The sequence below is a fragment of the Symsagittifera roscoffensis genome, chromosome 10 (assembly GCF_963678635.1).
Source record: "Symsagittifera roscoffensis chromosome 10, txSymRosc1.1, whole genome shotgun sequence".
In the NCBI taxonomy this organism is placed as follows: domain Eukaryota; kingdom Metazoa; phylum Xenacoelomorpha; order Acoela; family Convolutidae; genus Symsagittifera; species Symsagittifera roscoffensis.
The window spans coordinates 42,827,743-42,845,161 of NC_087071.1; the positions used below are offsets into that span (position 1 = coordinate 42,827,743).

General features: G+C 47.4%; 1 protein-coding gene across 1 annotated transcript; it reads right to left on the reverse strand.

Moving 5' to 3' along the window:
- Window positions 1–210: 210 nt before the first annotated feature.
- On the reverse strand, window positions 211–978 carry LOC134855524 (uncharacterized). The gene has a single exon (XM_063872065.1). The coding sequence runs from the start codon at window positions 972–974 to the stop codon at window positions 363–365; it is 612 nt and encodes a 203-aa protein (XP_063728135.1). The 5' UTR covers window positions 975–978; the 3' UTR covers window positions 211–362.
- Between the last annotated feature and the right edge of the window lie 16,441 nt (window positions 979–17,419).

Here is a 17,419-nt window from a genome sequence, read left to right on the forward strand (position 1 = left end):
GAAACATTATTCACTTCTTTCCTATTCAAGCTTTCTAAACTATAAGAGAAAAAATTCAACTACTGTCGAACTTTAAATTGTGAGTGTGAAAACACTCAGTAAGTGAATATGATTTATAGAAATTCAGAAGTCAAACCACCAAAAGAAAAAAATGGACTGGAAAAAATCAAAACTGTATAACTATATAACTGAAAACTCACTTCGTTAATTCACACTGCAGACAGCCTCAAAATCAACAGAAAGCAAAAGCAGCATACAAACATAAATATACATTTCAAACAAATTTTTACAACAGGATAAAAAATTTACAATTGTTATTTCAGAGTAACTTTAACGCTTAAAAAGAACGACTGTCGGTCAATTCAGTTATCTGCATAGTTGTCATCCAAAAGCTCTTCAAAATGTTGGATAATAATGTAAATTTCAACTGCAGCTGACAAAAGCCTACCTATCAAAAGACCGGAAAACAATAGAAACTGTAAAACTAAAGGGATCATAGCAAACTTGTCCGTTTGAAGAGTAAGTAAGAACAATGGTAGAAAATCAACTCCAGTCATTGTGATCATTCCAAGGAATGTTCGAAAATTATTAGCCATGACATTTTGAACCCAGCTAGGAGCCGAAGAAAACTGATCTTTCCAAAACTTTCCTTTCTTGGAAGTGGCTGAAAAGACTATCCACTCAATGCAAGGGATAAAGAAAAAGTAAGGTGATAAGTAAACCCAGAGAAAACCCCTACCCATGATATCAATTATAACATCAATCTGCGCACCGAATCGTGACGTTTGATTCCAACTTCGAGCTACTGCTCCATCAAAGAAGTCCAGCACAGTAGACAACAGGTAGAAGAGACACGCACAAATGAAATGAGCCGAAATTGAAATTATCATACAAGTTATCAAAAATAGTCGAATGTATCCAATTATATTGGGCCAAAACAAAAGTATATGGTAATTAAATCTTGAGCGTCCCATTTCATAATCTGAAAAGTTTCATCAGAAATTAGAAAATACTTATCGGGATGTCAATTATTTGACGACGGGGATCGATCATTTATCAGACCAACCTTTTAGCATAAAAAGAAAGATGAGTCTTTTAGGAGACCACCGTAAAAAAGTGATGAATGATTGATTGACAGACCCCAAAAGACGCTGTCTGGGGCCAAGCTTCACCAATTAGTTTTTGGATGTAAAAAAGTCAATTAAAATGGGCTCTTCCTTCATGCGACGGTACGTGCACAGGTTGGATAGGGCCGTACCAACGCTATATAAAAACATCGGCAAAATTTCATGAATGAAGCAAGTCGATTTTAATGCATCCAGTTAATTGTCAATTAAAATCTACCCTCCTCGATTATAGCACAGATAGAATTGTCTGTTGGATGTGTTTTTATTCGATTCCACACTTCTGGCCTAAGCAGAGTTGTCTATGTCTAAGTTTATTGTGCCCGAGTTTGATTCGTTCAGTTTTTAATTAGTTTCTCTGCTAATTCCAGGGCGGTTTTCGTAGAGCCTGGTGCTGCTCCTCCGGTACACGCACAAATTAGTGGAACAAAGCTGCTGTGTTCCAAATACAGAATTCTTTGCGGGTATTTTATTGCTATAGCACTCTCGTGATATTTGTGGGCGTCAGATATTTTTTAAGGGCAGGATTTAGCATTGGGGTTAAAATTTTTACTTCGAAAAAAGTTAGGCTGAATCGGCCTCTCCAGAGTCCATTCGCCTTGATGTTAAGTCGAGCGTCATCTTCAGTAATGGTTGTTTTGTGGTGAAAGCTTTCGCCTTCCAACGATTGAAGCTTTGGCGCTATTTCAACATCATGGCATACTTCGTCCGGGAGTGCCTCAAAGGTATCGCTAATTTCATAAAATCATTGTCTTAGGTGAGTGTATCCACCTTTGGGACAGTATAGATAGAGGGTCAGTGTGATCAGTTGTCCACGTAGGCATGTATGTGGAGTGTTAAGTAGTTCCCATCCATATCTGGAATGTAGAGCCTGTTTGAACTCTGATTTGTGTAACATTCGTCTACTGCAGTCACACATGAGGCTTAAGAAAAATAGGCCCTATAACCACTGGCTCAAGGGTCAGGGACACCATCTCTTGTGTTTTTCTACCTCAAGAACGGTCGGAGCCAGTTCGGTTCGTTTGTGACATGAGACTACGACCCGTTACAGCTTAAAGGCTACTACTAAAATATCCCCCCACTCTAGAATTAGAAACGTCCCCATACTTAGGTCTCTAGATACCCAAAATACATGAACGCCATTAAAAACCGGGTTGGAACAATCCGTTAAGTTACTTTTTATTAGACAGTGGAACTTTGATCCATTTCAGATGGATCAACCTAAAACTCGCCTTACCTCAACATAACAATTATAAAACACACTCTAGGAATTTAAATTAAGTACTCACATTGTAGCACGCTCAAGAACCAGGAAGTAAATAAGTCGGTAAGCAACTCAAGAATTAATAAAGTAACTAAAATGAGCTTAATGTTAGTCAGTTTTAATAATAAGAACAAGTTTTTTCTCTAGACTGTAAGTTCTCGTGAACCATTGGGACACTCTAGCTGTCCACCTTTCCACCGAAGGTTCACTCTGGTCCAGTTAATAATAGTACTCCTATCACAACAATCCAGTTCGTGGGAATGCTCTCGTCTCTGTTTTAGATGGGACAGCTCTACTCTTGTTCTATTGTGACAGAAATTGCGAATAGCAATTTCCCACCGTTTTATTTAGCAACTTTCCCGCGATTGTTACTCGATTGTTCTCACTTCTCTTTTTCTGATTTTCAGTTATCGCGAGAAAATCGTGCATGACAGGTTCCATTCGAAATTTTGAAAAACTAAATTTCACTCCAAAATCAAGTGTTTTTTTCTTCTCTCAAGGTCAAACTTCCGAATATGACCGACTGGCACATACTCCCCGGACTCGAGATCGATTCCTCATCGCGTGCTGTCTTCTGCCAGTGAGTCCCAGAAAACCGAGTGTTACTCAAGATACAGTGCCAGTGGTCATTTACAGAAGTTTGCAGCAGACTTAAGCTTATCTACACCCCAAATTTCACAGCCATGTAAAATTTTCACACTATCGCTAAACAGCAATCAAAATCTGCACACACCTGCACCCTTGAATTCTTGCTTTCCAAGCCAATCATTTAAAATTTCTTTTGTCCTATTCAATCAGGAAATTGTCATGCAGCATTTTGATTTATATAATAAATATAGTATATTAATAACAATATTTGCTTTGTTAAAACTTCTTTTTCGTGAATCCAAGTTTCACCCGGATCCACGCTCAAGCCCCCCTTTCCCTCTCAAGACTCAAGATCCATTCGAGCCACCTGCTCATCTCGCACTCTTCGCCTTGGAGGTACTGCATCCTGAAGTACTAGATACGGCAAACTGTCTCAACAGTTCCTCTTCATCATCGGAGCTAATCACAATCTCCTCCCAAGCCTTCAGCTGTTCGTAGGATCACATCCATTCTTTTTGCTCTTGCAACCTCTTTGCTTTGTTGGGTAGTGCCTTCACCCTAGATTCCCGGTTCAAACAAAAGGAGTTGTGCAGGCTCAAGCTCACGTTCTTCGCCAGGTCCTCCTCTAGTATCGATTCCCTCGCCTTGGTATTGTCTCTAGACATTTTACCCACTCTCTTCCATCCTGTCGTGATTGCATTACGATGGGTTAACAGGGGTCTCTTGAAAACTTCCGGCCCAATCTCGGCCTGGAACTGTCGATACTCTTTTCGATGTTTTCTCATGTGATCTTTCGTTGTCATGTACAACCAGGACGTCAGCGTCGCCCGAAACCATGGGAAGTACATCAAACGGCTCCAGACATGTCTGACTTCCGTTGGTATGGCGAATACCTTGCACGCAGTCTCAAACAACTCGAGTCTCCTGCTGTAGTCTATCGCGTATATTGACTCTGCCGTTGGCGTCCCCGCTTCCCGATACTTCGTTATATTCTCTTCTATCCATCTCAGAGCCAAGATCGTACTCACTACCAAGATCGTCACCTTCTGTCGGTGATCCGGTAGTCCGATCGACCGGATTTTTTCCATATCCCACACCAGGCAAAGGTTCTTGTGATCTGGATACCACACCGTTTGCGCTAAACAGTGGCATGGGCATTCTCCATGGGTGATTTCAATGCTCCTGAGGTTACGCTCCCCCGAGGCTTCCAAGAGAGGCTCAAGCTCCATCATTTTCTCATGCATCGTGTCGTTATCTTCCAGGTTTGGAGCACTTCCCACAGGTTTTCCGATCACGTTTTGTCTCTCGTGATCGCTTGTGTTCTCTCTCTCCAACTTCAAAAGTTCGTTCTTCTCCCCAGATTTCACTCAAGTCATCTCTCAATTCTTTTGGTACTGTCCCTCTGATTTTTCTCAACAACTTGTGCGAGTGATGCGATATCCGAGCCAACCTCACGCACTTGGGCACTGAGAAGGCCTTGTCCACCAGTACTCTCTGGCTGGATGCTTCCACCATCACCATGTGCAGTGGGTAGTGACTTCCGCACAAGTTGGCCATCATTGACCCTATCAGCGATTTCGCGTTCAATGGCAAGCCATAAGCTTCGCTCATGGGAAATCCCATTTCCGCCTCGAGACCAACCTTCCAGCTCCGGATGTGTTTTTGAGTCACCTGCAACACCCCGGGCCATGATTCTACGCTCAACGCCGTCACTAAATGATGTTCAGATTCTAGTCTTTCCAGTGACTGCAGACTACACATTCTCGAGAAGAATCCGAGAGCTGTCGCTATATTCACCGTGGTTCTCGCGTAACACTCCGCTACTATTTGCACTTCACTTTTCTCCCTTTCTGTTATGTCTTCGAACCAAGTGACCAGGTCTTCTTTTTGAAATGACAGTATTCTAACGCATGACCGTCCATCGCAGGTGTGCTCTCCGTTTCCACACGTCGAATCCAGACAGCTACCCGGCTCCAATTTCTTTGCTGACCCGGGATTACTAGTCTTTTCGCCTGGCTCTTGCATCTGAGGTGAAATTAGCTTGTGCAGCACACTCAACTTTGCCAGATCTTCATCTTCCGTTGGTGCTAACCTCACTCGCTCGGTGGTTTCTTCGATCAGACTCGCGTGGGGATGTGGACACCAGGAGGGTCTTAATAGTTTCCATACCACTCCCAAGTTCGTGGTTAACAAGCCATTTCCATCGCCCATGTTCACTTCAACTCTCTTGTTTGAATGCGGTATGCTCACCACCTCTGGTGTTTTCTCAAGAATCAGGCCCAGGCTCGGCCCCTCTTTTTCCACCGCGTCTATTTCCATTATTCTTTCTGTCCAATACTTCAGTAGCTCCGCTACCTCATGGTTCCTGTGGGCGCCTCCAGCTTCCGAGTCTAAGAAGGGGTTGTAGGCCATTCCCATCACTCCAGACACATATTGGTATTCCCCCTTCTCGCTGATTCTCGAGTACTGCTCTGACGAGGCCAGGTTACGGTGAACATCATGTTCTTCTTCGAACTTCTTATTATAAAACCTCCGTACCTCGTCTAGCTTCCTATGGTTCTCTAGGGATAGTCTGGAACCCTCCTCCTTTTCTATTCCTGTGCTCTGATACACGTTCAAGATGACCGTTGAGACTCTTTTTTCCATGGTTTTGCTTGCGCTTGCTCTCTGTTGGCATGCCAGGATGGTGCTATCAGACATCATCGACATTATCCATCTCAAGAAACACGTGGCATCCTTTCTTCTGGCCAGGCTCAAGCCTGAGTTGTCCCTGGCTACGTGTTGCATCAGTGCCTGATACATCTCTAGCTTCTTGCTTCCCAACTTCAGCCTGTCATACGAGGTCAGTGTTTCCAACTCTATCCCCACCAGACTCCAGGTGAACATTAATTGTCCTGCAGTTCTAACGAAGGGATTCGCCATTAATGGTGGTGCTGATGAGGGTGTCCTCATTGCTTCTTCAAAATGATCCTTCAACAAACTCTGCCAGGACCTCTTCAGATGATTTGCCATTTCTATTCTATTAACCTCGGCCTTTTGCTGGGTGGCCCAATTACGTCGCTTGCGAGCTACTCCACTGTCCAACTTCTTCCAGCAGTCCTCCATTTCTTTCAATGTTTCAAGAGCCACCCACCACGTCCGGGAGGTGTTCCTCGTCTTGTTCCTTTCCAATGGATCACTTGTCACTCGCTTGCCCGTGGCCTGGTGTGCCTTCGAGATCCATTCTTTGCCGACATCTACTTCCCATGTCTGTCCGTTCGTTGAACCTCTCTTCACGTTTATCTTTTGAGGCTTGAAGTCTTCCTCCGATGTCGAACTGGTGGAAACCTCTATTTCCCTCTCTACTTCAAGTGGTCTTCTGAGCTCCGAGCTGCTCTTGTAGGCCGCCGTCTTGCATCTAGCCAGAACCATGGGCGCCGTCTCTCTCAAGTTTCCTTCCGAAACAGCATCCACTGAAGGACTACCCAATCCTTCCACTTCTCTCTTCCTCTTGCGAGTCTTCACATCTCTACTTGAGGGTGTTGTGGCTACCATCACTGATTCGACCTCTCCATCCACTCCTTCCAACTCTTGCCTCCCCCCTGCTCGAGCCTTAAGGATATTAGTACTTTTAATCATATTACTAGTCCCAACCTTATCAACCATTTTATCTACAGTTTTTTGTCTCCGAGTAGAACTGTCCTCACATTTTTCTTCTCTAGTCTTCGATCGTGAATTCCTCAGCTCTACCAGCTTGCTCAGTAGCTCTTTTCTCGCCTTCTCATCCAGGCCCGTTCCTATCAGAAGCGGTTCTCCAAATCTTACGACTGTGTCCCACAGTTCCTCCTTGAATTTGTCCAGCGTCGTCTCGCTGCCCACTTCTGGATTGAATTCTTCCAAGAACTCCTGCCAAGCATCGTCCTTCAGTGATCCCAGGAATATGTCCCTGTTCCCTTCGAAAGTGTTCTTTTCCCTTTCCTCCGAGCTCAAGAGTATCATCCCCATATTGAAGGTCTCACTTGCCAATGGCAATTCCAGATCCTTCCGGGGAGACGGAATCAGGGGTGGTGTGGCAGTATCTGCCCAATTCTCCTCGCTCAAGTCTTTCAACAGCTCTTGAGTGGTGAGCTCCTCCCCTGATGGCCCTGGTTCAGGCGTATTCCCCACTTCCATGTCTTCACCGGCTTCACTGAGAGTTTCATCCATACTCTCTTCTTCTGACTCATGTCTCCTTCTCTCGAGAATTTTCTTAAATCGGTCCTCGACGGGTCCGCTCCTCTTGTCTCCAGGTGTGTCCACGGACAGTGGTGATGGTGTCGTAGGATCCAGCTTTTTGTATTCCGTCAGTGCTACATGCAGTTGACCTGCTGCATCTAGTTCTGTTCCTTCCTGTCTTATTTCCACCTGTTCCAAGCCATAGGGCGCCTTATATTTTCTCGTGGCAAATTTCATGTCGTCCACCAGTGCGACGTGCCCCTCCATCACGATCATCCTGCCATCATCCCATATGGGTAACATGCTCTCAAGTCCCTCCTTCTCTAGAGTTCTCAAGACCTTCCGCACCTCATACCCTGGGGGCTGCGAACCTCTACTCTTTTTCGCTTGCGTCGTCCACGAATTTACCTTCATCTCGCCGGTATGGAAGTAGACCGCCGCCGTGTAGCCAATGAACAGGGGGTCCCAGCCATCAGTGAAATCCTTCTGCATTTCCTCCGTCGTCATCCTCGCCATTATGGAGGGAACTACCAAGGGACTATTCATTCCCAAGGTCATCCTCCTGACTATTGGGAACTCAGGCATGGTGGCTGGGAGGATTTCTTTCTCCATTATGGTCTCCAGCTCCCTCTTCACCAGTGCGAAGCACTCCTTCCAGGCAGGAATTCTCAAGATCTCTCGTCCGTCCGCCGTCAATGGGTTCAAGTTCCAGAATTTGGGATACATTTCGATGGGACCCTCTCGCTTGCCTCCCATTCTACATTGCATTTGCCCCCTGAAGTTGTACACTATTAGCTCGGCATCTTTCACCTTTCCAAAGAGTACCGTGTTGCTCATTCGCCCTCTGAGCACTTCCTGCTGACACCAATTTAACGCCGTCCCATCCAGTATACTGATAAGGCTCAAGTGCGTTACAGAGTGACGATACGTTGTCACCAGGGGGTCTGGGAACGCGTACGTCACTGCTGGACCATAAATGCAGGTCACCACCTCCTCTAGGCCCCGGATTATCCCCATTGGGTCCGACCTCATTGCCAGGCATAGGTCCGTCAGCAGAGGCATCCCTCTGTTCGTCTTCTTCCATTCTTCTCTCGAAGTTGGATTCTCATCTTCACCCGTCATGTGCCGATTTTGCATCATGAGGTATTGTACTAGCAACGTCTTCAACCCTGCGGCACACTTGTAGGAGCTGGTTTCAATGCTCGTGTGGACTCTCCCCATAGACAGAGGCTCTCCATATTCCATTAATCGATGAAACGACACCAATTCCCCATGGGTCAAGAGCACTAGTGCCAGGTACCCATCAACTCGAAGTGTCTCCACTCCCCGACTAAACATGTATGCTGGGCCCATGTTGAACAAGTATCTGGGGTAGACCAAATACAGGGCCAAGAGCAGGCTGATGGGCATGCCCAGTATCTCCTGCGCGAAGGCTCCAAAGATAGTCGCCGTGGTACCGAATATTCCTGCCAAGAATTCCTTCTCCCAGCAAGGACTCAAGAACTTGAGAATCTCGTAATCCCTCCGAGTCTTCAATTCGCCTTTGGCGTGCTCTCTCCAGAACCCTCCAATCGTCACTTCATTGGCGGCCGAGACAAATCTAGCCACCGTCATGTCTCTTACTTCGGCCAGCTCCAGTTGCTTCTCTAGAAAACTCCAGACTTGTTTCAAGAGGAGTGGTGCTTCCTCCCTTGTCTTATTCGTGGCGTTCTCCAGCCTTGGTGTCAAAAATGGCCACCAGCCATTCTCTTGAGTCAAACGATATTTCATCGATCCTAATTGCTTTTCCGTCTCGGCCACATTTCTTCTCTCGTTACTGGGACCTCTAGACTTGCTGGTGGAGTTTGTGATCTTCACATCCATACTCCGAAACCACAGGCTGGCCGTTAATTTGCTTATCGCCGGGTGATCGTCCCCGATGACTGGGCTGAACTTGAGTTGCCTGGCAAAGTTCGATATCTCTAGTAGGAGCACCTCGTCTAATACGATCAGGATGTCGGCTAGTCCATAAAAGCCCCTCAGTGCATGAGATATGTCCGCCCATGCCGCCGCCAATTCTGACTTGCGAAGCCTCAGGTTCGATGGCTCCAACTCCCGATTGGGGGCTGCCATTAGAATCCGCCATTCATTCCCTTCTGCTATCAGGATCAAGACCGCGTACACGAACTGTAGGGCGGGTGGCATATTCGCGTATCCAGGGGATGTGGTAAACACCACCTTCGTCTTGGACCCGAATCTCGAGACAACATTCTCTTGCACTTCATTCATCGCCGCAAACAACGCTTGAATGGCTTCCCATATCTTCCTCGATGTCGGAATTTCATCGCCCTTTAGTTGCTCAAGAAGTCCCATCGCGTGCAGGTGATCATTCATCCCTGCAAACAACAGCAGCTCAGGTTCACAGGGCATCTCCGACTTTATTGCCACTACCAGAGTTAACATCTGATTTAATTCAGCTCCTGGCAAAGAGTATATCAAAGTCCCCGGCCAGAACAACTTGGGAGACGTTCCTTCGAAGTCTGATCCCGCCACAATGACTACTCTCGCAGCAGCTGGATCTGCTCTATCATAAACTGCCAGGGTTTTGGCCAGCTGGGTACTCCCACAGGGCTTCCCGTACCTGGGATCTTCCGCCAATTTCGAGCCTTCGTAAGCGGCATCTGGCAATCCCGTTCCTCCCGGATTGAGTAGCTTGTCTACCACCTTCAACTGTGCCGGGGTTGCCAACCTGATCCTGGCGATGCTAGTTCGGTGCTTGGGAGGTTCTGCTATAAGTCCAGGACTCCCCAGCAGCTTGAGAGGTCTGTAGTTAATGGGTCCCATGATCGCTTTTGTGGGAATTCCAGTCAGGTCTGTGGTCTCCATCAACTTCGCTCTCGAGAAGTGCGCCTCATGAGCTTTCAACCAGTCCACGCAATGATGCTTATTCAAATCCTCGTGTGACACTCGTTCGATCCCCAGGGTTTCCGCCAATTCTTGCCTGCATTCCAAACTCTCTAGATCCAGTTCTTTCACCTTCTCAGGATATCTCAAGCGAGCGGTCTCCATAGACTTATTTTCCCGTTTGCTCTCTGCCACTACCACTGAGGATATCGCCGAGCTTGGAGGTGTTGATGACGTCACCTCCTCAGACTCCATTGGCGTGGCACTCTGCAATCTGGTCTGGCTGCTCCTTGAACTGTCTCTAGTGTCAACTCTCGGTCCCAAGCGACCAGACAAGGCCCTTGAGGCAAGGAATGGTGGGTTCGGAGGTGGTCTTAATGTGAATTGGGCTGTCTCTAGCAGATCCGCCTCCAGCGCATTTATGTGTTCTTGGAAGACGTCGTTTAGCCACTCTGCTCCCCTCGGTCTATCAAAATGGATTCCATCACTGGAGGTGTCCTCAGGGAATCCCTCTTTCTCCATGCGCTCTGCCACGTCCAACAGTCTGACAGGGAGCACACTCTTCCGGTGGATGTCTCTTATCACCTTGTTTAGGTTCCGCACCTTCTCGTTCATCTCCAAGGCGTGCTGATCAAACATCATGTTGTAGGGGACAGTACATACCGTCAACAGGATGGGGTCCATCTGAATCCTCAGTTCCTCAAGAAGGCAGCTCACCTTATCGTGCAGCCTTGTTATTTTCCTCGCTTCACCCCTTGATACATCGTTGGTCCCGACCATCAGGGTCACCGTGTATACTTTGGTCATCCCCAGCAATGTCAAACATCTGTGGCGTGGCAGCTCCAGCGAAACTCAAGATTCCCGTCTGCCAGTGCGATCGGATCCGGGTCAACACCCGCACCAGGCTGTCCCCTACGATTAGATGAACCGCACCTTCTGGTACCCGGGGTGGCGCCAAGTACTGCACCCAGGCCGCATCATGAAAGCAGTCTCTCCTAGCTTTCTGCTCCGTACTCCAGTCCAGCCGATTGTGCCTGTGGTACCTCCCCTCTGTATTCTTCTTATAACTCAAGATCACGACACTCCTAACCGGCTGTTCCCTCCACGTCGGGGGAAGCTCCGGTCTTGCCGAACTCTCACGACTCTTTTGTCGCAATCTCTCGCCCAGTTCTCTCAGACGCGATGAGCCGCCGCTCACCTGACTGTCACTCGAGGTCGAGGTTGGGGTATATCCCGGCAGCTCCACATCCATCAGTGGGCGTATGGGTTGCGTCTCTAGGCTACGCAAGGAAGACGTTGCGTCATTCGGTATCCAAACTTCCAACCCTTCACTCATGTGTTCTCGGGCCTCGCGGTCAAGGTTGAACCGTGCTCTTGCTCTGGGGGCTTCATCCACCTCCATACGTGACTCTGGCCTCGAGCTGGTGACCACTCGCTCCTTCGGCCTGGCTCCCTTCTGTGCATCAAGCTCGCGTTGTCGTTGTTCTATTCTGTCCAATTCCGACCTCAGTTGATCACGATTTGCGGCGTTCTCCCGCACCCTTAACTCCTGTTGATGTTCAGCTTTTTGTATCTCAAGCAACCTCAGAGCCTGGTCTCGCTCGTTGACCGCCTGGTCCCTTTCCAGCTGAACCTTCTCCCGATCCAGCTTTGCCTGATCCCGATCGAGGTTCGCCTTATTCCTTTCCTTCTGCGTCTTCTCGAGCTCTTTCTTTAGAACACCTAGATCCGGATATGCCTCGGTCGTCTGTTGCGTTCGTGACATCGATGGCACCCTACTCGAGCTCTGGCTTGTGGATCTTACTGTTGGCCTAGTCGGTAGCGGGAATTCCCCTGCGCCATATTCGGTATTGTTATTCAGGCCAGGATTCCTTGCCAAGTCAAAACCCCTTACTCCTCCATCCACATTCCAAGACAACCATCTGGTCTGTTCTTGGTTCGATATTCCCTCGGTGGTGTAGCCGATCATCAAGACAGCCTCCGTTGCAGACTCCCTGCACTCACCCTGGTCCTCCAACTGGAGGATGGCATTCAGCATCACCGCCATTCTCTCGTCTATTTGGGTGTAGTCCAAGTCCCTCAGGCGTCTGTACAGCTCATCAAGAGTGGGCTTCTTCAGGGCCGCGGGCACGGATTTCCATAATCGGTCTGCCATTCTTCGTGACTTCGGGATGTATACAGGTATGTGTTAACCAGCTCAAGAATTACCTTACCAGCTCAAGAATTACCTTACCGACTCAAGTATTACCCAACTCAAGAATTCTCTCGAAATGTTCCCTTGCAAATACTTGCTGTAAGTGCCGATTATCGCGAGTTCAATCAAGGTTTCTCTCTCTGTTTCTCGCTTGAGTATAGTTGGATTTTCAACTTTGTTTTTCAAACTTGATCTGAAAACAGAAAGCATATTGAAACTTGACATGTCATGTTCCTAACCTAGAGACCCCCCTTTTACCAGTATGGTTAAAATCTTATCATTTTCATATCACTTAAAACAATTCAATTGGAATTCCCTTAAAAGCATGCAGATTCATTTTATGTTTTAGCACCGTTAACTCGTTTTAAAATTTAATTGTCATGCCAATCATATCTTTAAGATCCCTTTACCTGCGCCGCACCCCAATACCTAACTCAAGACTCCTCCCTCACACCCGACTCGATACCCCCATGTACCCGACTCAGGCGATGCTCAAGTTGTACTTCTTATGAAGATACACCATTATCTCAGTTTCTGCAAAGACCACATGTAGGATAGCGTACAATTCCCTCGGGCTCAGTTTGCCCCTGTTCGGGTCATACACCGGCATTGAGACTTCTGTTATCCCTCTTTCAATCATGAAGTCTCGTAATCTTGTTAGTGCCAATATCACGTGTTCGGGATCGATTGTGTTCCTGTCATTGACCCTCGTTACTAGGAAGCACAGATATTTGCCCGGGACTTGTGCCACTGACGGTGGAAGCGCTGCCATCCCTCCCAGTCCTGGTCTCTGTCTGAACAGAAACTCTACATTCTGGTACTCTCTTTTGAAGTCAGCTTCCAATCTTGATCTGAAACTCATGTCCGCCGTGATGCAGATCGCGCTGGTCCTGTTTGACAGGATGAAGTCGCTATCTGTTATCATGATGTTCTCCGAGTATTCATTGGGTATTTCGAATTTCGTTTTGAAATTCCGACCTATAGTAGGCTCTGGCTCTTCTTCCTCCAGTTCCAATTCGCTCGTTTCTCTCACTTCCTTGAGCTTCTTTATCATCAAATTTTCGGTGTGGGTAAGTCCTACCCCCACTCCCCGGACAAAAATATTTATCGACGTCCCCGTCGATGTTGTCGGGTCTGAATTGTCCTGAGGAATGTCCAGTGGCCTGTCTGTTGCCGTCCATCCGAAAAGAGGGTCCTCTGTCTTCATGTAATTTGCTGCTGATACATCGACTTGCTGAATGCTTTGTCCTTCGCGGCTCTCGTCTTTGACATCACGCATCCACTCTAGAATCCTCAAGTTCGTGTTCTCCCTCCTCTCTATCTCACTCTGTTCGAGATCCGTTTCTACTTCTGGCGTTGAGTAATCATCCTGCGGATAATGACCACCATCGTCAATGACCTGCCATTCCTCTCCAGCTTCCAGTTCGCCTGCCTTCAGTAATTCCTCGCCCAATTTGTCTGGTTGTATCTTATCGATCAAGAAGTCATCCCCGTACCTGTTGTACCTCATGCCTGTGCGTTTACGATTGCCAGTCCTGGTTTCCGGTGGTGTTGTTCGATCCGGTTCCATCCATTTCGGCACCTCGTCTTGCTGCGGGTCGTTCCAGTCTTCTTCTACAAATGATCCTGCATCAGACTCCACTCCTATCTTTTCATTGTCGTCCAAACTCAAGTTCTCATTACCATCATTTTTCTCTCTAGTGCCTTTCTCATTCACTTCACACGCTGGCTCTACCACCAGGTACTCAAGACCCTCCATGTCCTTCGGTATGCACCAATCCTCTGGAGACGGGACGTGAGGCTTCAGATTTTCATAATGTGCCGCTCGCCCAGTACTCAAGCGATAGAACCGTCCTTGTTGATGAACCTCCGTTATCATGAATGGTCCCCTCCACTTCTTGAGTAGTTTCTTTGTTCCCTTGGGCGGTATGACATTTTGGAAGACCCACACGTATTGGCCCACTTCATATGGCTTTGCTCGTAATATTTTTTCGTCGTATTTCCTGCGTTGCCTCATTTGCGCTTGCGCCGTGTTCCTCCTGCATAACTCGTTCAATTCCTGTTGTCTTTTGATCGCTTCTTTCACGTATGCCTGAGGCGACGTCCTTTTCCCTTCGTATTCCGGGTAAAAGAATGTCAGAGGCATTGCTCTCTCCCTGCCCGTCAACATCATGAAAGGACTGATGCCCGTAGTTGAGTGCTGTGTACTGTTGTAGGCTCCTACTACCTGTGGCAGGTATTTGTCCCAGTCCGTCATGTATCTTGAGCAGTACACCCTTAACATGTTGACCAGTGTCCTGTTTTGTCTCTCTACCAACCCATTGGTCTGTGGATGATAGGTTGTCGAGTGTGCTTGAGCAATGTGCGATCTCTTCATCAATTCTTTTGTCAAGTCCCCTACAAAAGCTTTGCCGTTGTCCGACTGGAAAGTCATTGGACAACCATACCGCGATATCCAATGCGTTATCAGATGATCACATGTCTCCTCGGCCGAGGCTGTGTGGCACGGGACCGCTTCCGCCAACTTTGTGAAGTGATCTATTATAACCAGTATCTGGTTATATCCCGACTCCGTCATGCAGATTTTTTGATGGTCTATCTGCACCACTTCATTGAACTCTGAGCTCTCAACGGACTTGAGGGGAAACTTCATCTTCCTTGGGTCTTTTACCTGGAGACATGCCAGGCAGGCATTCACCCATCTCTCGCAAGCTTTTCTCATTCCTGGCCAATCAAACCTGTGAAGTATCCTTTGTTGTACTTTGTCTATCCCCTGGTGGCCCATCTGGTCGTGCGATCTGAAAAGCACCTCCGTTTGATACAACTGTGGCAGTATGATGAGGTTGTGTTTGTGTAATATCTTCTCCTCATCTTTCCTCTTGCATGCTACCACCCCATCAGCTGTGTGGTAGAGTAAGTCTTTTTTCTCTTTGTAGAACTGGCTCAAGATCTTGTAGCTGTCTTCCTCGAGTTCCCCCTTCTCCTTGACCCCCGACTGGATCCATTTGGAGAGGTTACTTGTCATTTTGTCATTCTTTTGGGCTCTTATTAGGTCTGACAGCCTATATCTTGCCTTGGCATGCTCCTTTAGCGCCATGATCTGTCCATTCATCTCACCAGGTTTGTGGATGTCATCACTCAGCTTCACGCATATCATCCTTTTCACGATTTTCATGTCATCTTCTGGCACCAGATTTGTTCTGACGTTTGAGTTGCATGATAGTTCTCTGTATGGCTTCCTTGAAACCGCAATTCTCTCAAGTTCCTCACCACCTCGTATCTCCTGTATCTCCAGATTGTACGTTCCTGATGATGGATCCGTCTGTAACTCCCTGTCGTGGTGCCTTGTCTTCTCTTCCGCCAGTATCATGCACAGACTGTCCTGGTTTTCGCTGCTCTCATCCGAGTCTTCATCCCATCCTTCACGCTCCCCGGACAATTTTCCTTCTCCGGTTCCTTCTTCCGTGAACCTGGAACACTCCCCGGACTCTTGACCTAGTCCCAGGTGTTCAGTATCCTCCTTGAACGTCACTTTCTTTTTCCTAACCCTGGTCTGCTCCATAATGTCTTCGGGGATTTTGTCAACTAGTGACCGCACGACATCTTTGCTGTCAGTGACGCTTCCTCTTGATGAGTCAGTATCGTTCACTGTCTCTTTTCTCCGAAGTATAGTGAATTCCGGTTTCTCTGTACCCTTCTCCTGGATCACGGGCTTATCATCTGATAGTTTCTCGAGCAACCTCATTAAGTCATCATCTATCTGTGCAGTTCCTGCTTCCACCTGGTTAAGATCATAGCCTTTTGCCTTGAGCGTCTCCTTCACGATCTTCGACTTGAGTATAATCTCAATCGGAATCCTCTTGCTCTTCCTCAAGATGGTCTTCTCTGGAGGCTCTTTAGGCAATTCAGGATGATCTTCTATCGGTTTGCCTGACTTGTCCAGCCATCTCGTGAGTGGAAGACTGTCGTACGTTTCCTTGTCCATGAATGAGAAGCCATCTTTGATTTCAGGTCTGTCTGCTTCTCTTTGCTCTTGTCTCTCATAGAACTCCGTCTTCTTACTCAAGCTGTCGGCATTCTGATGTTTATCTCGCGTTCTATGCTCAATTATCATGTTGTATCCGTCCAGGCGAACTATCCACCTCCCAATTTAACTTTGGTCCATTGAGTACGTTTTCAGCCAGCTCAGTGCTCTGTTGTCGACTCGCAACTTGAATGGCTCACTGCCCAGGTATGCCCTGTATTTCTCGACAAAGGTAACCACCGCGAACATCTCAGCTTTCGGTGCTCCGTACTTCATTTCCGTGTCACTCAGGACTTTGCTCCCGTACGCTATTGGTCTCAAGACTGTCTTCCCATTCCATTCTTGTTCTTGGTGGAGAATCCCAGAAATCGCGACCACCGACGCATCCGTGTCCAGCACGTACATCCCTTTCTCAGTCGGCATACCCAGTACTGGTGCCTCACATAGCTCTTTCTTCATCCTCTGGAATGACTCTTCTGCTGCGTTGTTCCACGTGAACTTCTTGCCCTTGTGTCTCATTAATTGTTGCATCGGGTATACCTTGTCTGCATAGCCTTTGATGAACTCTCTATAATAGTTAGCGAAACCCAGGAAGCTCATCAACTGGTGCTCTGTCTTCGGTGATTTCCAGGTCAGGACTGCTTCCACGGCGTCCGTATCAGGTCTGATGCCGTGCTTGTCTACCATCCTGCCCAAGTATTTTATTGAGTCCTTGAGTATCTCGCACTTTGATGGTTTACACTTTAGCCCCGACCTCTTCATGCATGCAAACACTTCGTCTAGTCTCTCAATGTGGTCTTCCAATGTTGGTGTCGCTATTACCACGTCATCCACGTAGCACATTACCAGGTTGCCATACTTCTTCGTTACGCCTATCAGCGCGTGTGCCATCAACCGCTGAAACGTGGCTGTGGCATTGCAAAGTCCAAACGGCATCCGTTTCCATTGAAACAGACCCAACTCGCAGGCAAACCCTGTCTTGTCCCTGTCCTGCTTCCTTAGTGGTACTTGCCAAAAGGCCGAGCCTAAATCAAGAGTCGTAAAAAATTTTGCATCACCTAACTTCGAGAGGCTCTCATCAATCCTAGGTATGGGATAGGCATCCTTCACCGTGACGGAGTTCAGGTATCGAAAGTCACAACAAAACC

Excerpts from the sequence above, each read along its gene's own strand:
- LOC134855524 (XM_063872065.1), bottom strand. The coding sequence starts at position 974 with ATGGGACGCTCAAGATTTAATTACCATATACTTTTGTTTTGGCCCAAT.